This window comes from Synchiropus splendidus, chromosome 14 (assembly GCF_027744825.2).
Source record: "Synchiropus splendidus isolate RoL2022-P1 chromosome 14, RoL_Sspl_1.0, whole genome shotgun sequence".
Taxonomy (NCBI): Eukaryota; Metazoa; Chordata; class Actinopteri; order Syngnathiformes; family Callionymidae; genus Synchiropus; species Synchiropus splendidus.
In genome coordinates, this window is record NC_071347.1 from 5,824,789 (window position 1) to 5,849,252 (window position 24,464).

The window sequence follows — 24,464 nt, forward strand, 5'->3', positions numbered from 1 at the left end:
ACCTGGAGATGAACTTTGGGGTATGGGGACTGTTCATAAATTACCTGCAGATATTTAAAGGATGGTTGCTTCTAAAAGCTTATATTGTTTTTTTTTAAGCTCTGTTGTACATGCTTATCTCATTGGAGTGGGAAGATATACTCATAACAGTAGTTGTTGTTCAGGTAGACGGGGTGAATAATGACGTTTACGCCTGCCGTAAAGCGGGTGGTGTTTGGTTGGCTACTGAAACATAATAAAAGAGATCGTTATATACCTGTATCCAAAAACAATACAATATCCGTTTTGCTGAGTCATGCTTAGCTGTACATTTCCGCTCTGCTGCTGTCACGTGGTTTCTTTTTCCGAGTCGCGCAATTTCGAACTTCTGTTCTTGTAACAATTAATTCGTAACCAAGCGTCATTTACACATGGTACCAGATACAATATTTTTTATTTTGAGTGAATTCGTATCGTATTCTTAACAGTCAATGGTTTATTTTTTGATTTTAGTATCTGACTAAATTCAAGTGACTCACTTTCTTCTCCATCGCGACAACCACTGACAACCACACAGTTATTCCACATAAAATAAACGCTTTGAGTTTTAAAACTTCAGGTTTCGTTCACAAGACGTGACCAGGAACGATTGTGCTAGAAGTACTATACATTTTGAGCGTATCAATTTTGATCCATTGTGATGTTTTGCTCGTCTTTGCCTTGCTAGCGAAATATACTTGTCTTGTCCGAGTATCAACAAAACGTCTGCTCATTTTTGACCCATTTATTCAGACCCTACTAAATCAGCCACGGATTCTGACAACAGGGAAAAAAAAAAAGAAAATACACCAGGACAGAGAATAGGAAGAAAAATTGTCCATGCTTTATTTAATGAACGAGGTAGAGTAACATACATCACACATTCCAAAGCAATAATTTTTAAATTTACTACGTTGCTGGGTGACAATGAAGTGTTAAGGCGCTCCCAAGGAGATCCAGAGACATTTCAAATGGAAGAGGACATATGATTAGCGTCTCCCACGTGGCATCAACACACTAAACAATCATAAATGACATTTCAATTGATATGCTGCCAATTTTACTCATCGAATTGAATACAGTTCTGAATGACTTAGTTTCATTTGCTTGTATGGGTTCCAATGACGCATGGCTACACAACACGAATGGCTGGAGCCAATCCCAGCGACATAGGGCAAGAGGCAGGGTTCACCCTGGACAGGCCACTTGACCATTCCAGGGCTGTCTGTGTAGGTGTGTGCAATGGTAAGATGTCTCCCAAACTAGTCACCTGTGACCAGGCATTCCAGTCTAAGGTATAGAACAAAGCTAAAACCCTAGAATAAAGATGTAAACAAAATGTTAACGGCAAGCTGTTGTGTCAGCAGCAGTTCAAGTAATAAGATTTTGATTTAGACCTCATAAGGCACATTTACACTTTTTCCTATTTGTTAAACCGCTGGGAGAAGTGTCTTGACTAGAAGCATTATTAAACTGAGAACATGTTTCCATAAAATCTGCGGCATTTTAACTTTTATTTCACAACAACATCCATGACACAAATATTCAAAATGAATATTTGGTCAAGTCAACAATATTTGTAGAGGCGACCATAGGCTGATGATGGTCAACGAGGCCAACTTGAACGTAGTGTAGCAGAAGGACCATTTCAAGTGCCAACAAATCTGTGAGTCATTTCACTGCTGGGCGATCTGTAGGTGGCATCATGTTGACGGGACTCGCTAGCAGTGTTCACTGAAAACACTGAAACATACTGTATTACAGACACCTTTGTTCACTGTACATACTGAACATTTTAAAGAAATTGTTCTTCTCTTAACTTATATTCATAAAAATGAACACCTGTCTTCAAAACAATGTTGTACACTATTCACAAAAGCGGCGCATGAGACTTGGCTAAAGAGTGTCATGACTTGTAAAGCGAACTTAACGGAACTGGGAAATGGTAAGCAGTAACCTTTTACCCTTTCTTAAATACTGTTAATTTGAGTTTTTGGTAATATTCAGAACTCCTTTTACTTTGTAAGGACAACAGAAGTTGTATCCAGTTTCTGTCCCAGGTCAACCTGTTAACATCTTGGTGGATGAAACTCGCAAAAAAGACTCCACAGTCATCGTCAAAATTCCACTTCTCCCTAGTTCTCCATCTGGAGCATCTGTAAAAGAAAAAAATGGTGTTTGAATTGACAACGTATTTTTTAACATCCACGAATGAATTGACCAGGTATAGTTCTCGGTGTATATATCGGTGGCGTGCGTTGTGATTTTCTACAAAAATTTCTTATACTCCCACAAGTACGTCTCAATTTATATTGAAGTTCTCTATAGTTTCCAAACCTTATGCATCCATCATCCTCATTTTTGGTGACAAGAATCTCACAAGACAGGCCAAATTTATGTGCACCATGGGACCGCAACAAAATCAACAGAATCGAATTCCTTCTGTTCAAATTACTCAAACAGTTTACACCACTAAATGCTCGTCTGATTTCTAAAGACCAGAATATACAAAGTACTGTCTCCAGTCTTACAGTTGTTAAAATGCTCCCCGGACCATGAAAGTGTTACAGTATTTATACAAATCTTGTGGGGGGGTCAGAGCTAGTATAATAATGATTACATTGTTATTAATTTGTTGTTTTCTGTATGCAATATGCGGTTTTATATCCTTGTTTGTGCAGCAGGCCTCTAACTGGTTTGGCAGATTTGCATAAATGATCAGAAAAACTAGCAATCTGTTGAGTATTAATGGCTGCTGTCATTTTGTTTCCTGAGTGAAGCAAATATAGCTCGTGCTTGATGTTAGCTTGTTGACTCAACTTGTAGGACGTGGCAATTATCTATTAACATATCTTTTGTGTGTATATTTTTGTCTTTTACCTGATAAAAACACAGAGAAGCGGGCAGATATATTTTGAATCTGCAACTTGGCCAGACATGCGGCATAATCGGGTCCATCTCGTGATTTCTGATCACACTCATGGTAAGGCAACACCTCCAGCAGTCCAGCTTCTTCACACCCGTCCAACAAGTGCTTCTTCTCTCTTGACTCTTCACTTAATCTGGGAAAAAGGACACATGCCTCCATTAAGAAGACTGATTCTAAAGTTTCTAAAATGTCCACTGCAAGCACAAACCAAATTCTCGCTTGTAGAATTCTGCTCCTGGCAACAGAACAAGTACTGTCATCGGTTCAAGTGAGAGTGTCTCTCTAACTGACCAGCAAAGAGGTGAAGATTTTCTATAATGGTAATTTATAAGGTCAAATCCTCGACTGGCAGTTGTGAAGTAGCAAGTATTTAAGGAAGAGGACATTGTATGAAGTGACTTATTAGAGTGGTGAATTCTGAAATCGGGCTTCTCACAAGGAATGCATGGGAACATTTTAACACGTACAAGGCAGTTTTCTGAAAAGTTTCCATCATCAATAACATATTTGCTTGGTTTTTAGCGCAGGGTAAATGAATGTGCTATTAATACATTAGTGTCTTAACATTGAAAAAACTTTGGCAGTTCAGTAACACAGTTTTCAAAAATGGAGGGAAGTGTGTTAAAAGGCATGTCATTGTGCTCCTTAACCGATGACAGCACATGGGGCGGGTCTAAGAAGGAGAAGTCAAAACAAGCGATGGAAGATGAACAAACACTGGCAGCAACAGAGAAACGGAGGCAGGTCGCAGACTCTCGAATGGAATTTTTCATTTTAAATCCACTCTGGATGACATGATGATGTGACATGATGCCTTGATAAAACCAAAGTTATTAGTAATCACTACAAAGCTGCACTTATTGACCAGTCAGTCATATTGTGATATGAGAACAGGCGAGACGCTGCATCGCAGCCGGCTACTCACCTGCACTAACCGCAGAGTGATCTCTCAGCGCAACACTCAGCGCTCTCATGTCTCACACATGTGTGCCACATACATTTTACCATTTCACAATGATGGACACAAGACTGGCTGTTTCTCAAACATACAGCAAGTACAGGCTAATGAATGATGGGAGCTGGCTCAAGTTTTTTTCTCTCTTTTTAATGTGAAAGTCATGCATGATTGATCAAAATGCGCGTCTACAGTGAGTAGAAGTGGGAGGGAGGGCTGCCTGACGCATATGACCAAAGGGGAGAAAAAAAACACAACTGGTCAGGTGAGGAACTGTGAAGACAATGATGAGAGTGTTGCGTGCTAAGGATAGTTATTCCTCATCTCAAGGAGGAAACACAAGCTTCATGAGCTTTACCGATCAGTTTGAGAAAGATTGTCATGTTTATTGAAGTTGCTTCAGGTTCACTGGTAACCAGCCCCTTCAAATGAGCAATTTGACAGTGATGTTTAATGCAACAGTGTCAGTGTACTTCATACTGACATATTAACAACTGAAGAAAAAAACAGGCATGTCTCGCTTTTATTGTTTGGCAAGACATGAGTGCAGAGGTCGTCACTTGTCGTGCAAATAAAGGCTCATAGCTGCCCTCGGAGCAGTGCATGAGAACTTGCAGAGTGTCTGCCTTCAACGTCATGAACAGTCGCCTGGTAGTGCAAGCTCTTGCTTGTTGTCGAGGTGCTAAATATCACGTTATAACATGATGAAGTATTATGAAATAACACTACGTTGACCCAAGAATAGTCTGGCTTGCTGGAAGCTCTGAGCTTGTGTAGCTCAGTGTTCTCTAGGTTGAAAGCTTACCTTGCATTAACATTCAATCGATGTCTGATTCGGTAGTGTAAAATCCATTTCCACTTCCCACTTTTGCTCAGCTCTGTCAAGGTCTCGCTCACTCGCTTGATTTGACCTACAAGTTAAGACAATGAAGTAGCTACTTAGCAAGCAGTCATGGAGAACTGTGAAGACGTCGCTCCCTTTGTGTACATACATGGAGATAAAGAATCCATCGCAGCCCGGTCAACCATTATGAATCCACCCCTCAGGAAAAGTTCCCGATATGTGAGATTGACGACGTCGTCAGGTTCGTCGATCCCAGCAAACCGCACGTTGGGAGATTTTTTCAGCTCCAGCAAATGTGGAATCTGATGCAAGAGAGAAAAAAAATCATGTTTGCAGTTGGAGGTCCGGCTTGGTAACGCTACTTTGATTTGCATTCTGTACCTCGCGAATGTGTTCCGCAATATCTTCATTTCTGAGGATGACGAAGAGTGACGGCAAACTTTCTTTGTCTTGCAAGAAATGTGACGGATGGTCAGGAGAATGGCCCTCTTCTTCTAACAGTGACTTGAAAAAAGAAGAACAAAGGTAAAACCTACACACACTTGCGAGCCTTTAACAGACTGGTTCAAACTTACCTTGGTTTTCTCAAAGAAGGAGTCTTCAGATGTAACCAATATGTAGAACCTGAACTTAGATCTGCACGACTTCTTTACCAGAGAATTCAACTTATTCTTGTAGGACTCGTCCAGCTGTCTCTTGAAGTGGCTGGGGTCATAGCAGTTCTCCTCAATTTCTTTTGGGCCCCTCTTGTTGGTCTGGAGCTCCTTGTGCCCAGGACCAACCGTTTTGCCACTACAGACATGGTCCATTATTGCTGTGTACAACATGGCACATTCTGTGGTCACGGCAGAAACGCCCACATCGAGATTTTGATCCAGAGCCACTTTTTGCTTTTTAGACGGTCTGTCTTCTTCTTTTGGGATATTTCGTTTATTGTCCTCTATTTTCCCAATAGGGACGTCCGATGCACCATTCCCTCCGTTGGGTGCTGGGGCATCCACTACCTCCTCTGCAGACTCCTGTTTCATAGGACTGAACGGTTTTGTGGCTGCAAAGCTCACAAATGGCCACTTGATGTTTTCATGTGCCTTCATTTGCTTAGCAAATCTATTGGAACTGCTTTTTAAAAGCAGTTTCATTTTCTCAGAGAAGATAAGACACTCCTGCTCAACAGATGCTTGAGTAGGGTCAGTTTGTTGACACCTGTTGGACAGGCGCTCCAAAAACGAAGGACGTGGTTTGGGATTGGTGTTGAAGACTGTACACATTAGCGAGTCCTGGGATTGGTCCACTGGACTTCCTGCTTTGTCTTGAGGCGATTCAACGTTTTCTGCTACTTCCCCGTTCATGACAGCAGATTCAGCAACTGTCACGTTTGCAGAAAAGGAATCGTCGGATGAACAAGTCTCTCCCTCTTCAATGGACCGCTCACGGATAAAGCTAGGTTTCCCAAGCTCAGAACTTCCTTCAGTAGTCTCAAGTGTGATGGAGGAGTTGAAGTTTTTGAAAGCAGGAATGTTGGGCTTTTCACCTTTACACACAGTTGATGAGTTCCCCTTGGGTTCCTCTTGCCATACACACCTTCTCTCATTCTTGACTTCATTATCCTCTACAAGGTTTTGTTCACTGGTTTTCAGACACCCACCAGCAGATGTTTCCTGCATTTCAAAACCTCCCAAACTGGCGTGCAGCACTGGTCGATTAACCTCATTCACCTGGATATGGAGATCAGGCGCTTCATCCATTGCGCTAGTCAAAAGCGATTGGTCAAATGATCCGTTCTTCATCTCATGTGAGTCTTTGGAGTCAGCTGCTTGCTTTTGGTGGTCTGAGTGCTTCTCAGCAGCAGCTGAGGACAGCAAGGTGTGTTTGTGGTTGGCATTAGATATGTGAATCCTTTTAGCTATCACAGGTCCTTCACATACATTGTTGAGTTGAGAGTGAAGCAAAATCGCTTCTAAACTTTGAAGGACTCTATGAGTCCTTGCATCAGGATGAAAAGTAGGCCACAAGTTGGACTGATTTTTAACAACCGACCTGTCAGTGGGTACTTGCTTTGGCGGAAGTACACCCACCACAGAAGGAGGGAGAGGAGAGGGACTACTACCTGAAGACAAGAGCTTGTCTGATTCCTCCTTAGGTTCTGGACATCTGGTGTCGGACTCACTTTCGGAAGGGACCACTTGGCTAGTTTCACACATATCTAGGACAGGCTGTGACATTTCTGTTGTCTCTGGTCTTATCCCCAACTTCTTATCCTCCACTGAATTTTGACTCACACAACCGGTGTCCATATCAAACCCCAAACTGACTTGCTGGCAAGTCTTATTCACATCAGGGGAAGATAGGGAAGGTGTTGCTTTCACAGTTACAGCCTCCATGTCTACGTCAATCCCCAACCTTGGTCCTTCCGTTAGAATTTTGTGAAGCAATATATCGGGCTCATGCAGAGGCTCAGAGGATTTTGTGCTGTCATTGTTTAAGCCACGAACTGAAACAATGTCGTGCTGTGGAGTCATCTCTGGTGGTTCTACTTTCAGAATTAACCTTCCATCATTTCTGCTTACTTGACTACCAACGTCTCTGAAGCGTTGCTTTACTTGTGCAGTCCTTGCATCTGATTCCTTGCCATCAACTGACTCATCGTGAGCCTTGGATGAAGACTAAAAAAACAAAGATAAATTTCAGACATTCAATACACAAGATGAGCACCCATTCCTTTCCAGTTGTAGTGCTTAACTTTTGACAGGCATCAAAAGCAGAAGTAAATCCAACATTTATACTGAAAAAGTGGTTGCAGACTGCGGGTGCAGTGTGACAGGCATTTACCCACGGGATTTCTAAAGGCGTGCGTCGTCGAACAGGTCCACTTGAATCACTAGCAAAATCCACAGATGTGTGTTGCAACTAAGTTCAGACTGCAGCCACCAATAAACAATGGAAAACCTTTCAGACATTTATTGATTCCTCACGATTTGACATGTGTACCTCAATTTCTCCTATTATAATTGTATCCCATAGCAATTCTGTAGAAGGGTCGTCCAAACACAAAACAGATTCTCTTCTCATGGAGCTTCATGGAGCGTCTCACCACAATATGTCCTAAATGATGGACACATTTTCTAGGAGCAGAAACTGAGTGTTCAAGTGAAGTGTGACATGCAAGTGCATGATGACGACAACATTTTTCTAAATGAGTGTGAGAAGACCACAGAGGCTGCTCACTTACACCAGTTATCCTGCCTCTGGCATCCTCCCTAGTCACACCTGTCATCTTCATGTTCTCCCTTATCACACCCATGAACCACAATGGCTGTCTTCCTCTCGGTTAACCTGGTATTTCCATTTCTATCATTCTTGGTCCAAAATCTTTCCTCTCTATGTACGCAAACCACCCAGGTCTGGCTTCCTTAAATTTGTCTCCAAAGCAGTCTGCTCAGTTATACCACACCAGACAAAGAAAAGCCGAACACTGCACTTATGATTGGCAGAAAAAAAAAAATAAGGAGTGGCTATTGTAAATATGTAAAACATATCACATTTCTCATCATGGTTTGCTTATTCGTGTCATTCCACTTTTTTTCCTTTATACACAAAGCTCACCAGACTTATGGTCAAAATAAGCCCAGGCAGTGGATAATTGTAGTAGTAAAATGGTTGAAACAAACCTGTAATGGGCTGGCAGACTCTTGCCCAACTGCCAGTGTGTCACCAGCTTCTTCTTTTTCAGACACATCCATTTCCTTTGGTTTGACCGGGGAAAGTGAGGTTCCAATGGACTCACTGGACACCATGTCAGGTCTGGTGTCCATAAGAGACAGATCTTGGTCTCTCGGGTCCAATGACTTCATCACAGACACGTGTGTCGTGTCCAAACCCAGCACTGAAGCAAACGGTCTTGCTTCAGCCTCGCTCTGAATAGAGTTCAACGCTCCACAATAGTTTTCCAGAGCTTCATCGTCTCCTGAAGATGGGCGCAGCAAATGAGGATCAACCTGGAAAAACCTGTCAGTTGATCGGCTGTAGAAGAGTGCAATCCACATGTGGACCACCAGCCGCATCTCTTCATTAGTATCTTGAACAGAGATATCCCAAGGCCTATGAAAGAAACCAACCAACAACGAATGAGTGTCACGGCTGAGGCTACATGAAGCCATCACGTTACTGTACATACCCATGTAAGGCCCTGATGATCGTCCTGTCTTTAGAATCACATGAAAATCTGCTGTCGTAGTTGAAGTCATACTTTTCATCCCACTGCCTTGTAATCTTGATTGAGGCACCATTTTTGACAAAGTGCCTGTCAAGAGCGGACCTTCTACTCAAGTCTGTGCTCTGGTAGTCCTCTTTGACTTGGCGCTTTTCCTGACATTCATCGACAGGTTGCGTTTCCGTTCCATTCTCAGGCATGATGCCCTGTTGTTGCGGCTGGCTGGACTCACCAGTTACAAGTGGAACTTGGAAAGCCATGCCTGGTAAACACAACAGATGAAGGGATTGTGGCGGTGTTGAATATGAATGTTCTCTCCCCACCAATTCGACTAATTCTTGTGTGTCTACAGGAGGTTTTGACATGTGAGGCACAAGAGGCTGAGGTTGAGGTTTATCAACAGGCTTTTTGAGCAGAAGATGAAGAAGCGATTTGTCTTCAGCACTGACGTCAATTTCTTTCAAACTCCTACTTGTGTCTAGTGAAGGGACGTTGCAGGTCGCACTGAGTGCCAAGTCAGCAAGTAATGTCAAGGCATCGGACGATGAGCTGGGGTCCGCCTTATCAGGAATAAGAGTATTGCTGACAGAGTGACCCACGGAGCACGCCTTGTCACTCTCAGTGCTGTCATTGCAAGACGAGGGTTTAAAATGCATCCACCCTATGAAGACAGAAGAAAGCAAGACACCACATTTGAATAAATGAAGGGGAACTTCTGCATTGTGAGTAACAATATATCATTGGAAGGGTTTCACAGGTAGAAAAAAACTGGTCAAGTCAATACCAAAAGCGTCATTCTAAATCTCATTTAGCCTACAGTATACTGTCAATAAGAAACTAGAATATTATTATTATTTACTTGATCACCTTTATGAATTTGAAATGCATTTTCTGAGATCCACAACACCCATGTATTCATATGCAATACAAAAGCAGAAGATGTTTTGAGTGTATTTGAGAGCATTTCTAAAATGTGTGTTGTGTGAGCACTCTACCTTGTCTTGCTGTTGGCGCTCAGCTTTTCTATCTACGCTGGCTCAACCTGAGCGTGAATAAGGAGACGAGGTGCAGCACTGACACAGCAGCGTGTGCTAAGTGACATTTATTGAGCATCAAAGTTTGTTCAAATGAATTCATTGTTTGTAGGAGCAAAACTTCTCGTATCACTCAAAACTGCTCACTCAGGTTTTCGACGCCTTATCAAATGGAAGAAACATGTCACTCGCAGCCATTAACGCCTGTCGATCAGGAAAGGAACCTGCACCACCCCGGCCCCTTGAGGATTTAGACAGTGATAGTGATCGCTCCCAAATGTAAATACTTTGTTCCTTCTTCTGTTTCATATCTTTCCTGAAAATTTCATCCTAATCTGCCCATAGCGTTTCAAGTTATTTTGAACACAAAACCTCATAATCATAACCTCCTTAGCAGAGGGAACTGTGAAAATGCAACTTACATTTTCCCTCAAAATGCTCCATGGGGACCTCCAGGTGCTTTCTGAGTGTTTTCATTTTGCTTCTTTTGAGAAAAATCGGAGGCGGTCTTTTCTTGATTTGAAGTCGAGTGCTGGACGAGTCTTCACAGGGTTGAGTTTCCCCACCTTTACTTGTCTCCATCTTTTGTGTCGATTCCTTCGGTGTCAAGCCAAGAGCAAAGGCAAACAGTGGATCAACTGATGCATTCTGGGATGCATCACTGGTAACTGGAACAGTAACATGTGAATCAGAGTCACTTTTAGACATTGTAGGATCGACATCGTTCTTCTTTGAACAGGATTCTTCAACTGAATCCACTGCTTTGTCTCCTTTTTTATGTCCTTTACTCCAAACAATTCTGTGCTTCAGCTTGTTTAACAGACTCTCCCTTGTCACAGCCGACCATCTTAAGTCCCTCCCATGAGAGACAGTTCCTACTCCATCTTTTTCCAAATTTGATTTGGTTTCAGTAGGAATTTCTTCCGGTGGTCTTAAAGTGCTGCATTCTGGACTATCATGAGTGGCAGCATTGCTGCCTTCCTCCCAAGAGGTCGTCTCTTTTTCCTTGACCACAGCGTCAGAAAGGGAGTTCAACCCTTCCGCCTCTTTCTCCATGTCATCTGCACTAAGTGGGACAGGTGGTTCAACACACTCGCCTCTTTTCAGCTGCGGATTGTCCGTTACAATTCTCTTCCTATCCTTCTCTTCCAAGGACCCAAAAGGAACCAAGAATCTTCCACAAGTGCTGATGACTGGCATTAACTCCCATCGTTCCAACTTCCTTTTCAGAAAACAAGCCGTAAGTTGCCTCAGAACAACACTTTCCAAGGCTTTTTCATCTTTTTGCTCACTTTTGTGAGGAGATGATGTCGACAACATTAGCGTTTTAAAACTCAAATCTACAGGTTCACACATGGGTGAATGGGGGGGGGACACCACTTTCTGATGAAGCTCTTGACTGTCCAGATACAAGCCTGGCTGGTTCTTCCTCGAAATTCTGTGATAAATCCCATGTTCCATGACTTCCAAGTCTCGTTCACAGATGTCAACCTCATCATTCAGTGAGCTCGCTGCCACTTCCAGTTTGGCTGATGAGCTTGTGGAAGGCAATTTGTCCTGCTCAGATGATACAGAGAAGAAATGATTGTCTTCATTCACAGTCTTCTCGGAGGTGATGCGGAAAATCAGCTCTGTTGGGGGCTCATCAAGCAATGACGGATTATCTTTAGCATCAGAGAGGAGAGTGTGTGCGTCACACTTGGTCTTTGAAGGCTGACAATCATTCATTTCAGCAGCGCAAACTGGTATGAGAGCACTTGTTGAATGTTCGTCAACAGAAGTCAGATCTTTCTCAGGTGACTTTGCTGACTTTAAATCTTGTGCAGGACTTAAAGGATGTTCCCAGGATGAAAGACAATCATTGACATCATCTTCAATGTCTTCAGCCTCTTCTTTACCAGCAGCGAGAAGCTCTCTGGCCTTGGACACACAAAGCTGAAAAGATTCTGGCTTGCTGATGTACGAGTTGAAGTTTTGCCACTTCTTCTGTGTCCACTTCGGTGACAAGTACAAGTGTTTGTGACAACTGGGTACATCAAACTGGTCAATGAAGTTGCTGGTTTGCTCTGGAGTCAATGCGAGTCCTGGATTAGTCCGTTCGCCGTATTCCTGAATATGGTGCGCCAACACTTTGCACATCTCCTCTTCTGGCTGCATATCTAATCTCTCCACTTCAGCTTCAGCCTGACAAAGTACCGGCAGAATTTCAAGGATCTCATCCGACGCTGAAACTTGTCCTTCAGTCCTCAGTTCTGTGAACAAGAAATGGAAATGTAACTTTCCTTTCTAAACTAAATGTTACAAGAGAAACCATCCACAAGGTTTGTCAAAAGACAAGAAATGTACCTTTGTGTATAACGCGGGAGCTCGGAAACACAAACAGGCCTTGTAGTGTTTCATTTGAATTGGACTCAGTGTCTACAAAGAACACACAATAGATATGTCACAGAGAAGTGAACATAAAACGCTAATGGGAGACAATAAATACGTACCATTGAATGAGAGGAAATGGTTTGAGTGTAGGAGGAAAAGAAAGCCTAAGTCAACCAGAGGAACAGCAAACGCCTGTTTGAGGATTAGAATACAAAATTGAGGCAAATACATTAACTGCACACAGGTGGCACAGCTAATCAGATTAAAGGAGGAGAAAAAAAATCTGAATTGAAGCACAAAAATATGGCTGTGTGTGCTTCAAGCAGCAAAAAAAAGCTCCCTCATAAATGCAGCACTTCCACCTAGATGTCTAAACTCGTGTGTGCAGATCCAATTTAGTTTCTTCATTCGGAGTAAATTCATTATTCATTGGAGTCCAATTGTTAGCCACTGAAATGCTAGCTCATCAAATAGTACCAGCCCATTATTATAAATTCATAAAAACCCAACCTGCTCCAATGCTCTGTCAATGCAACTTTATCAGTACTATAGTGGGAGTTATACACTGTTAGCCAAAAACAAATCTCACCACATCTTTCTCCTTCATCTCCCGCAGAAGCAAAGAAAGAGGGACCGTTTCCTCGGCTGTGACAATCTCATGCAAAGTGCAGTACAGGCCTTCTTCACACACTAAAAAAGAGGAATGATTAGCCCCATTATTTGCTATATAATATCTCTGACATAGATCTGAAAAACATACCTTCAACTGAAGCACTGGATTCAAAGACAGACTCTGGCAGTATCTGACGCAGATGCTGCATGGAAATGGCTTTGTCGACAGTCACCACTGGCGGCCTAGAAAAAAAAGAAGTGCCTTAACTGAGAAATTAGATCTTCAGAGGAAACAGACCACAGCAGATGTGAAACTTACAACTTAGACGGAAGTGCGACACCTGGAACAGACCTCAGACACACATTATAGGAATGGGGGCCAATTTGAAGACGCCCCCTCCAGAGCATGTAATGTTGAACTACGACAAAATGAAAGTGTCAAAATTCCCTCCATCAATACAAACAAGAAAAAAAAGAAAGAATGTTGTGTGCGCAACAATTCAACTTACCCATTTTCGTCTCGGAGCTGAGTGAGAAGACAAAGAAACTTTCATTATGCCTCAGACATTTCTGTAACATTAGACAGACTTGAAAAGAGGAGCCTGTACCTTTTCCCTAGCTGAGCATGAAGCTCAGTTTTGCTGTCTGTATAGGAAAAAGAGACAACCGCTACGGGACACGCATGGCTTGGAGATTGCGTTGTTCCACCGCTTCCATCATCAACTAGCTCGTATAAGTACCACTGAGGAAAAAAAACATGGTTTTGATGTGACTTTACCTAATGCACCTCCCGAAAACACATTTACTTTGTAATAGTTTATACTTTTGTCAAGCACCATGAATAATCCTGTCTCAATTGATCATTTACCTAAGTATGATGCAGTAGAGAAGTGCAGTACTTGGGAGAAGTGTTTCATGTTAATCTGATCTGTCCAATAATGTAAAATCAATGAGCGTCATCTCTCTGTTCTCCCACTGTCCCCCACTAACAGGCTTTGCAACTGGTTTTCCTCAACCTCAGGTTGATAAAGCCAACAGTGAATTATATGGCTTTCATGTGGTCATAGAACTGGTCACATCAAGGTAGCTAGAAATGGGGGCATACTTGAATGACAAGATTCTTACACTGACATCAAAAGGGGTCCATAATCAGCTACTTATAGATTATGGACTGCAAAATCAACTATTATTGATTCTATGAATCTGAATTTCATGTTGATCAACTGTTTTTAGTAAAACTGGATTAATCTATGGCTGTTACATCTGAAATGATCACAAAATCACAAAAGGAAACAATGTAAACCCATATTTTGTCAATTTAACAACAATATTTTGCAACAAATTAATTCATATAGTCTACAATTCTGTCACGCTTCAATGCTCTTACCTGGGTTCTTTCAAAAGCAAGAAAAGAACTTGTACGTGCAGACACGAGATGGAACTGGTTGGACACATGGCAGTCATAACCCAGTGTGGGTGCAGTGAAGTCCTGAGTGTAGTTTTCAGTGACCTCCTTAACTCGCCCCTGATATGAATGACAATTATTTCAATCATTTAAATCATCTGACTGATGATTCTAAATGTTATTTTTCCAAACCTTAGTCAACCTGATGATGGCGATGAACCCCGATTTCCCATGATACCATCGATTTTCATCCACACAGTCCGAGTACTTGGACACATAAACACCTGAGGAAAAAAAAGCAAAGCCATGAGAGTCTGCGACAAACACCCTTTTCATGGAAAATAGAATGATGGCACAGAAATTTTGGTTACTGAAAAAACAGGGCGTCAAAATTCCAAATTTTCTCAATTTAAGCCCCCATAGCTAAAAGCATGACCCAGTGCCTGTGTTCATTTCTCCCTGAACTCTGACCAACATCCTTCCACCATTAAACTTGGGTTCTACCTTCACCATCTTCCTTTTTCGAGTCACAAACCGGATCGGATCTACGGATCACTGCCCGACGCTGCCTGGCAGCATTCCCACCTGACACCACCTTATTGTGAGGTATCTCTGTCACCGACCTCTTTCACTGATTCACTGTTGAGCACACAATGTAATCTACTGGTGAACTCCTCCCTCCACTCTTGAGCGTTGCCTTCCTTTCTTCTCAACATCGTATTGGCTATCAACCCTTTCCAGTCATGTTCTCCACATTCAGTGTTCCTACACTAACATCAATAATTCTGCTCTTGCTTCAACCTGTTCTATCCTTGTTCTTGGCCAACAGTAGCACAATTTCCACTGGTGTCCTCCTGGCCAACAAAACCAGTGCCAGACTTTGAAAACTCAAGCGGTTTCTGAATCCTGGCTTACAGTAGGGTTGGTTTTGAGCCGGCTGCCCCGCCTGATGCTTCTCTGTTGTCTCACCTGAGGACCACTTTGTCAAGAAAGACCCGACCAGGAGCGCCAAGCACCCAACAACCCAACTCTCATGTTCACTGAGGAGCACCAACTTCTACACCATGTTAAGGTGATGGTTTGCAGGAAGACCAAGATGTACATACAGAAGGTAAATAAAATACAGGAAGTCAATTCATCTGTAAAATGACATACACTTGCTCACTCAGTAAATACTTTTCCAATTTACCGTTTGTTTGAAACAGAAGTGCAGACCAGGTGAACAGGTGACATGGGGCCGCAGCCGCGAGCGGCGTGAATTTGTTTACACACCGAGGACCAACGCTTGTCCTAATCTTTATGCTACGACACAGATTCAACTGCACTGCGTGTCAGGGTTCTCCCAACATTAAGCTGTGACTGCATCTGATCAGCAAAAATGTTATAGGCGTCCAATGGCGATACTGAATCAATAGACAGTCCCTTCCCTAATTTTCATCGAGACAAAGGGCATATCCGGTCCTGTGACCAGCCCAGGGTAAAAGAGGCAGAAACCAGACATTTTGACATGATAAAACACAACATGCAACTGAATCAGAGTAAAGGAGCAGAGGACACAAAATGTACTACTCATTCAACATCACTAATTGGAGCTACAGGTGCACCATAAATCTGCAGTGTATCTACAGATTTATGGTGCACAGTAGTGGCGAGGGCTTGATGACTTGAATTCCACGGAAATAGTTGATATGACTTTAAGGAAGGGGTTGTTTTAATATAACCACATACTTTGCCAAGATATATGGAGTAGTGGACGTGCAAGCTGTCTCAGTGGTTTTCCTGTGCTGCCCCTCATAGTAGAGGTGTGTTGACTGTAAAGGAGCACAGCTCACTTCAGCCCCTTCAGTGCTGGCTCATGGCAAAAGTTCAGTTCCAGGAAATGGACTGACAACTTTTAGCAATTGCTAAACTTTATGTAATTACAATACATCTTACTGTGTTGATATTTAATCATATGAATCTAATGCATTTCGTTCCTCTATGCGAGTCAAAAGACAGTCACAAAAAGGATTTATATTAACTCCTAACCAGGGGGCAGAACAAGTCGATGCCGCAGAGAGGGGCATGTGTTTTGTTTGTTGTGTATCTATAGTGTCTTTGGTATGTGTCATTGTCTTTGTTGTCATTAGCTCCTGTGACAAGTTGAATTTCCCCACTGTTGGACTAAAAGGCCATTAAATCTAAAGACCTGGACCCTTGATACCCACAATTCACCTGGGCATATGTCAATGTAATTGATGTTTTTGTATGCAATTGATGATACAGTGGTCATATTATCCCCTTAGACAAGGGGTGGTGTGTTATGGGGAATCGAGATAGGTGGCTAGAGGTCCTGACTCTCAGTGCTTTTCTGGTATTATTTTATGACACTGATTGTGTCTGTTTGTGGCACTCTGAATCTTTAAAGCACTGTAAAAGTCTGACACAAACACACACACAAAACCCAAAATAAAAAACAAATAGTTCAACAATTCAAGAAAATAAAACAATGTCAAAGAAGCAAAAAACTTTATATCTTTATATGGTCACATGACTAAAACTGAGCAAAGTTTGAATGACAAAGAGAAAAAATATCCCGGGCAACTGCATATCTGACACACTTATCAGGCACACCCAGAAAACATAACATAAACTGTCAAGGGCAAAGCCACAACACGTGCACTACAGCTATAGGCGCTCTCGCCATAGTGTACATATGAATAAAGCTTATGAACAAAAACACTCAGCAAATAATCAAATGCTAAACAATTGAAACCATTGATAAATCCTCTGAGGTTTCTTGAGAAATGTAGAACACAGCTTGAAAAATAAACCTACTGAAAAAAAAAAGGAAAGCCAACGAGTCGCTTCACTTTCTGTTTCCCACCCATGGTCCATCTACTTCTTTTCTTTTAGGTTTCAATTTCATACTATCATAGCAAGCTCAGGACAAGAGACTACTGATCGGGTTTCCTCACACAGAGGCACACAGCAAAGACGGAAATGTTCTGGAGGTGGCGTTCAAGGTAATATTCTCTGTTTACCTGGTACTTATAGAGTAGAGTTGAGCACAGACGTAAGAAAACAGGTTAAGTTGGAATGGTGGCATGTGGGTTGCGAAATCATACCAGTCAATTCAGGAGGAAGAATATAAGACCTACCCTTTGCAGGATCCCCAAGTGTTGTACAAGCGCTTGTTCCGCTGAGCAGTCCACTTTTTCCAAGCTCCGTGGCCTTTAGGGGCAAATGACACGACATGAGTCCCACTTGACTTTGATTCTCTACCTTCAGGTTGAGCTGGCTTTTCAGGTTTTACCGTGTTGAAGTCATCAAACAGTAAAAAGCCATATGTTTCCTCCAGGTCCTCTTCAGAATATCCCAAATCTCTTCTTTTTGCTCGAAACAATCGATACTAAGAGAAGGTAGAGAAGTTGGCCGTTTACATGAGGCATGACGGTTCAGCCGTCACTTCGGGGACTAACCTTTTCTTCCAGGACAGGACACCTTATGACAACTGCAGACTCGTAAGTAAAGCAGCCTTTGGACTCTTCATACAAGAATGAACTTTGAAGAGGACCAAGTATGCTTCTGCGAAAGGCCTCGGAGGTTTTCTCTACTGGTATTAAAGTCCCTGTAATTGAAGACGTATGTGAGCCAGTGAGACTAGGACATTCAATGCGGCCCAAAAAACACACGCATAGTGTGTATGTTTAAAGCCTGAACAGCTCAAAAGACAACGTACGCAAAGCCAAATCACAGTCGTCTTTTGGAGGTTTGGAGCCGTCCACACGGCTCTGTATTAAAAGTGAAAGTCAGACAGAACGGAACCGACAGAACTCGTCACCTTCAGAGCAGCAGGCTGTGCCATTTTCCATCGTAGACAAACTAAGATATCCGTCTCATCGTCCGTCCTTCAACACTGTCGTCTCTGGTTGAAAACATCTCGACGACAGTATCAAGTCAGTATCTGTAGTTTTACACCGAGTTTGACGCTGTGCTTTCTCTGTGGTTTCACAACACACACGCACTGAAGCGACACTCAAACCAGGAAGTTGCTAAATACACCACGTAAGCGAAAAAAAATGTATCTATTTTAAGTATCTCGATGGTTTAGAAGGAGTCTTGTCCGTCGCAATCTTCGACGCCTATCTAGACTAGCGGCGTATGAGGAGTCCGTCCAGAAAAAGAAACAGAAACCTAAAAGTGGGGAGCGTCCATCTTGGAAATGTCACAGCTCTTTGCGTCAGAGTGGAAGTGCTGGACGACGAGGAAGTCCAACTTGTTTGTCTACTTTTCGCTACTCTAGATATCTACTCGACTGGATAGAACTTAAAATACGTCCGTTTTTTGGCCATTAAAGTTGCTCTTATTATCGCCATATTCTATATAGTACTTCTCCACTCCTGTACCTTGACATTTCTTCATCACTGCTTCAAAACATTATTAATATTCGACGTCACTGCAAAACAGCGCATCATTATTTTTCATGTATTTTTACCCATTTCCAGGTATTTTTTAACCTGAAAAATGCAATTTTCTAAGGACAAAATGGCTGCTCATCACAGGTAGTGAGAGCTCGATGGACTCAGTTGAAAGCAAGAACCTTCAGGTGGAGGTCTGAAGATTGATGGGTTTATCTATGCAGGAAAAGAAAGAGCTGAGCCGAAAGGCAAAAAAAGAAGAGCATAAATGGCCAGTGAAACTTATGAAACATGGGCTACAACTATGGAGAACCTGTGACTTCCAAAGCAGTTACCAGGGTGTCCAAACTGTTCTAGAAAGGGCTGCAGTGGGTGCAGGTCATTGTTCCAAACTATCAAGCACTTAGAGCTCCACCAATGAGGCGTCAGCTGAAACAAGTGGCACCAGACGGACGATCAGCTGTTTACAGTTATGAAATATTGGCCATAAAGGTGATCGTGATTATCACAGAACTGCGATGGCAAAGTGAAAGATTTTTTCAGTGATATTCAGTTCTGTGATGGAGCCAACAAGGACACTGTGATTTGAAGACATCGATTGACCCTCCCTGAATTCACCATGGTGTCGAAGATCTGCTTTTGTGCATTTGAACCTTTCTTTGTTTAACTTATGCATAAACAAATAAACAACTCATCTGTTGTCATCTGTTTTTTTTTATTATTATCATTTACAAAAAAGAGTAAGCAATGGAGGCTCTACTTTTATGTCTAGCTTTATTCTATGAGTGTATGAGGATTGTGGAGGAGGGCATTCGGTCATCATGTTGATAGTTCTGGTCCACTGTTGGACAATGACTTCAATCCCAACAAGTGAACAGTAGTAACCCTGGAAAAGTACTGAAACCGTGCATGCTTCCACCTAGCAGGTCTTTTCCATCCACACTATATATTTGTATTTTATCAATTTAGTGTTTAAAATCTCTTGTGAGAGCTCAATCGGTCAGAAGGTGGCGATAGTGTTCACAACTTGTATAACAACATGCACGCGGGAGATATAAAAAGTAGGCCGCGCAACAACATAGCCCATTCTGAAGACTGAGGAAACCCTCAATACATCAGTAAATCTACATTTTGTTATTTCTGTCGCCACAGATTAGTCTGCCTTTATTGTTTATTTGAGTGTTTTATAAAGTCCGTTTTTGCTTTTGGCCTGCTCGTCCTCCCTTGAGAGTCAATGGGCTAAAATTTTAGAACGTGGATGGTCCATCACTCAACTACTCTATGTCCTAAGTTGATTCAATGTTGTTAAAGCTGGATGACGATGTTGTTATATTTAATAACTGACGGACATCAGCCGTTACTGCCCTTCACTGTACACTGACATAAAGAGCCTGAAGGAGTGCCTCCTGCACCTGTTTAAGGTCCCATTTATCTTGAGCAAATAAAAAGCAATGGCGCAAGAACGGCAGGAACCATAATGTCATGTAGCTGTTTAGTGAACTTACATTTTTTATGGCTGCCCCTTCTGGTGACTACATAGATCTAGATCTAAAATCTGTTAGGCCAAATTTGTTTCGTTAAGACGTAGTGGGGGCACTGAGTCTTTCTCAAAGTGAGGGGTTGAGGGGTTTTTATTTGAAGTTTTCTTGACTTATACACTCTGGCCCAGCAAGAGATGCAACATAACATGCAAGGTGAAATGTACAGAAATGAGAAGTGCAATACAGAAAAAAAGGTCTCATGTTCCTCACATCTACTGAAACAAGAAAAACTAAACAGGCATATGCTTTTAACTGCTATCAGATGTTGACCTTCATGATATTTAGATGAGCATCAATATTCCACAAGCTAACAACACAATATTTACAATATTCAGTTAGCATGTTCCTAACTGTGACATCACTGTCGGCATCTAAATCTATTTATTTGCAAACGTACACGGTAGACTATGTATTTTATTTTAATTTATTTACTTATTTTTGTTTTATTTATTTTATTATGACGCTGCGGACTATAATTTTTACGTTTTTCCTGCTTCGAAATTTTGCTCACTGGCGTGACGGTCAGCACTACATATCCCATCGTTCCCTGCTATTGTTTATCAGGAATGGAGGCGCTGTGACCAGCACCACAGTTTCCACCTGGCGAGAGGGCGCCTTCCTACGGAAATACAAATTTTCTGATCGAAAGCTTGGTCTTTGTTTTTATTTTAAAACGAACCCTGGACTCGGGTAAAACCACGCACGGGACAAAAAGAGTGCCCGGTGCCATGAAATGGAGAGTCCGCGGACCCGACCGTCCTTGTATGGAGACATCGGTAAGAAGCTTACAGCCTGCGACTAAGGACCGCAGTTTGGCGTTTGTGTGTCACATTTAACGACCTAGTTATTCAAATAGTTACCGAGACATCGGTTTACGGTACAAGTGAGGTTCATTCGTCCATAATGGTGTGGTGTTTAAAGATGCTATGCAGGTTATTTGACCGCTGAAATGTAAAATGTTAGTGAAATTTAAGACGTGTTCTGGGGTCGTTGATATTTATACATGAAAAAGTAATACTTCGAACTAATAAATGACTCGTTCCTCTCTGTAGATGTGTTGCTCGACCTATTCTCATCTGTGGCAGATAAAGCTGAATTTTAGCCACATGCCAAACTATTTCAACTCAACAGTTCATGAACATAGTTGGAGATGCATAGGAAAATATAGAGTTTTGCCTTACTGTTGTAGAGCATGGTGAATTGCACCCAGATTTAACATTCAGAACCTGGAAATAACTGGCAGCTTGTTTCCAGGAGTCAAGATGTAATGCATTTATTTTCATTGTGAATGCTCAGCTCATGGTCTGGGCTTCTGGACGGACCGGTCGGCGGTCCATGAGGCGGCTGCACAAGGACGAACAATTCAGCTGCAGCAGCTGATTGATGGGGGTGCAGCGGTGAACATCCTGGCCATGGACTCCATCACCCCACTGCACGAGGCGTGCATTCAGGGACATACTCAGTGTGCAAGACTGCTGCTGGCTGCTGGAGCTCAAGTATAACTGAATAGAATACGCCTTCCTTGAGCCCCGTCTGACCTCCCCGTGGTCCCCGCAGGTCGATGCTCGCAACATTGATGGCAGCACTCCACTGTGTGACGCGTGTGCCGCTGGCAGCTTTGAATGTGTCAAGCTGCTGCTTGAGTACGGAGCGACAGTCAACCCGCCATTGTTCACCTTCTCGCCGCTACATGAGGCCTGCATGGGAGGTGGGTCAAGTGGAAAGAAGTGTGACGACCTTGTGGTCTTGTTGGGTCGAATTTAGGAAATAATATTGAACAATATTTAAACTAGGAAGGTGTTCATTTTGAAGTCAGCATCTTACAGATGTTAAACACGGATGTGCGAGTCTGGTAAAATCGCACTGCAGTTTTGATGCTAAATAAAATGGTCCCCATTTGTCTACTGATGATGACCTAACCCCATTCTCCTGCGGCAGGTAACTCGAGATGTGTCCAACTCATGATTGACAGCGGAGCCTTCATGGAGGCTCACGACTGTCACTACGGTACACCGCTCCACGTCGCCTGCGCCAGGCAGCATTTGGACTGCGCCAAAGTTCTCCTCAATGCAGGTGAGACCAGATATAGTTGTAAGACGGTTTATAAATAAAAGTGTCCTCTGTGCTGTTTGATCTTAAAAGCAGTGCTTTCAAATGAAATGTTTCTTCAGATTAATAACATGGTTGCTGTGGTTTATTTTCAATTAATCTTGAGTAATTGTAGTTACATTTTGCATGAACAGACTAAAAGAAGAACACTTCATATAAGCTAAAGACTTTACTGTTTTTATGCCATTGTTAACACAGCCCTGCTCTCCAAGGGCACCACTTTTTTTTATCATTGTGTGCTTATACTAAAAAAAAAAACCCTCAAAGTGAAACGTTAAAATTGTAAATTTGCTCTGAAACTTGAGCTAAAATCAATATTTGAAACCAACGTCCATGGATGTGTTCAGGGAGCTGAGCAGATGATTGATTTGTCCATCATGGTTTTTGGTGAGTCTTAACCTGTAAATAAAAGGACTCTTTGCGCATGAAAACTAGGACTGTTCATCGTGCTCGCTGACACTTTCTGATGCCGCTCTAAGCCCAACTCTGCAGGTGACTTTAGCCTGATCAACCGTTGCTTAAGCAGAGTCCGACTGTGGTTGCACATGCAGCCCTGTGAATCCACTGTGGAGGGTGCCAGCAGAGACTGATCTGAGATCTATCTAGTTCCTGTGTGACTCAGAAGCGTCCTGTGGAAATCAGGCTTGAATGAGTCATTCTATGCGAGTCACATGACTAGATAATGCTTAACTGTGCTGCTTCTTGAGTCGACTCTTGTCTTGTTCTGGGCGTTGTTGTTTTCCAGGGCATGTTACAGCCTGTAGCTCAAGTGAACCTTTCACTCACGCTGTACATTTCATCATCAAGGAGCAAACGTCAACGCTGCCAAGCTGCACGAGACGGCTCTTCATCACGCTGCCAAAACCAAAAACATCGACTTGATCGAGCTGTTGGTGGAATTTGGGGGAAATGTGTACGCAAGGGACAACCTGAACAAAAAACCGATCCACTACACCAGTCTAGGATCCCCGTCCTATCTCTGTTTTCAGTTCTATGAAAGTAAGTCACTGGCACCAGTTGTCTGCTCAGACGTGGGGAACCTTAACCTCTGCTGTCCTCTCTGCAGGTACGCCCCTCAGTTTACAACAGATCAGCAGAGTGGCGGTGAGACAGACTCTTGGCACGAGAGCACTTCACGTTATTTCCAAGTTGGAATTGCCGAATTTGATTGTGAGGTTTCTTTCTTACAAACCTCCTCTTGTTATTGACTTTTAAAGACTTTGCCATGGCAGTAATGAACTCTGTGTTTCTGTCAGTGCTCTCATCCGGAGCACCTTCAAATGTAGGAGTTTGAGCCTGGAAGCTAGTTACAGAGATGACAGCTTGCTGCAAGCCATTGCAGACTTGACCCCTATTTATTTAAAATGTAAATAGCACAGACCTCCGGTGGACCGCATTCATCAAGGCAGGAAGTGACGGAACAATTAGTTTTATTTATGCAAGGTGACTTTGTAATGTATTTTTTAATTTCCTCGAAAAACAGTTCTGCTTTTCATTTGGTGCACTTTTGCAACTCTGTGTCAATATATAGAACAACTGTGTTGTATGATTAAAGCCACAACTTAAGCACTTTACATTTGTAACATCTTGGTTTCTACATGTGTGTCAAAGTATGGCACTTTCTTTGCGGTGAACGCAGAGATTTAGTCTCTTAGCTAACGAAAATGACCACCGGGGTCCAACATTGCTTTGAAAGCTTCTGAGATGTGCAGGAACTGTATTACCAATGATCGAATGACTGAGAGGTTAATTCTGCCATTTCATGAATAACCTCTGCTACCAGATAGCTGTGAATAACCTTAAATGATCATCTATAGGCACGGATGTTGCACAACCACGTCACAAGTTCTTTCTGAGCTGTGACAAATCATTCACTAGTCTGTTGCCTATCACTTTCACGATGAGTAACTGACATGATTGTGCAAGAGCCTGTCTTCAACTTGAACTAGTTTGAAGTGTTTTGCTAAAGAACCGTTGCGTTTGGGTCTGAAGAGTTCAAGGCAAAAGAGAGCGGCAGTCAGGGGTCAAAGTGCA

General features: G+C 42.5%; 2 protein-coding genes across 3 annotated transcripts; one reads left to right on the top strand and one right to left on the bottom strand.

Annotated features, from left to right (window-relative positions):
* Nucleotides 1-840: 840 nt before the first annotated feature.
* tasor2 (transcription activation suppressor family member 2) lies at nt 841-18,922 on the bottom strand. 2 transcript variants are annotated; one of them, XM_053885900.1, is made up of 23 exons: nt 18,204-18,922; nt 17,842-17,990; nt 17,676-17,771; nt 17,521-17,593; nt 14,573-14,664; nt 14,363-14,500; nt 13,584-13,717; nt 13,485-13,501; nt 13,295-13,394; nt 13,124-13,218; nt 12,953-13,053; nt 12,483-12,555; nt 12,337-12,408; nt 10,413-12,242; nt 9,429-9,617; nt 8,921-9,218; nt 8,415-8,844; nt 5,322-7,409; nt 5,128-5,250; nt 4,895-5,048; nt 4,708-4,813; nt 2,899-3,080; nt 841-2,174 (listed from the first exon to the last, which is right to left on the bottom strand). In XM_053885900.1, the coding sequence occupies exons 1-23, from the start codon at nt 18,232-18,234 to the stop codon at nt 2,080-2,082; spliced, it is 6,666 nt and encodes a 2,221-aa protein (XP_053741875.1). In that variant the 5' UTR covers nt 18,235-18,922; the 3' UTR covers nt 841-2,079. The 2 variants fall into 2 exon arrangements, with proteins under 2 accessions (XP_053741875.1, XP_053741874.1); XM_053885899.1 differs by having other exon boundaries at nt 8,921-9,617.
* Nucleotides 18,923-20,392: 1,470 nt separating this feature from the next.
* On the top strand, nt 20,393-23,992 carry asb13b (ankyrin repeat and SOCS box containing 13b). Its single transcript, XM_053885728.1, has 6 exons — nt 20,393-21,097; nt 21,618-21,817; nt 21,879-22,029; nt 22,260-22,394; nt 23,238-23,429; nt 23,497-23,992. The coding sequence occupies exons 1-6, from the start codon at nt 21,055-21,057 to the stop codon at nt 23,643-23,645; spliced, it is 870 nt and encodes a 289-aa protein (XP_053741703.1). The 5' UTR covers nt 20,393-21,054; the 3' UTR covers nt 23,646-23,992.
* The last annotated feature ends 472 nt before the right edge of the window (nt 23,993-24,464 follow it).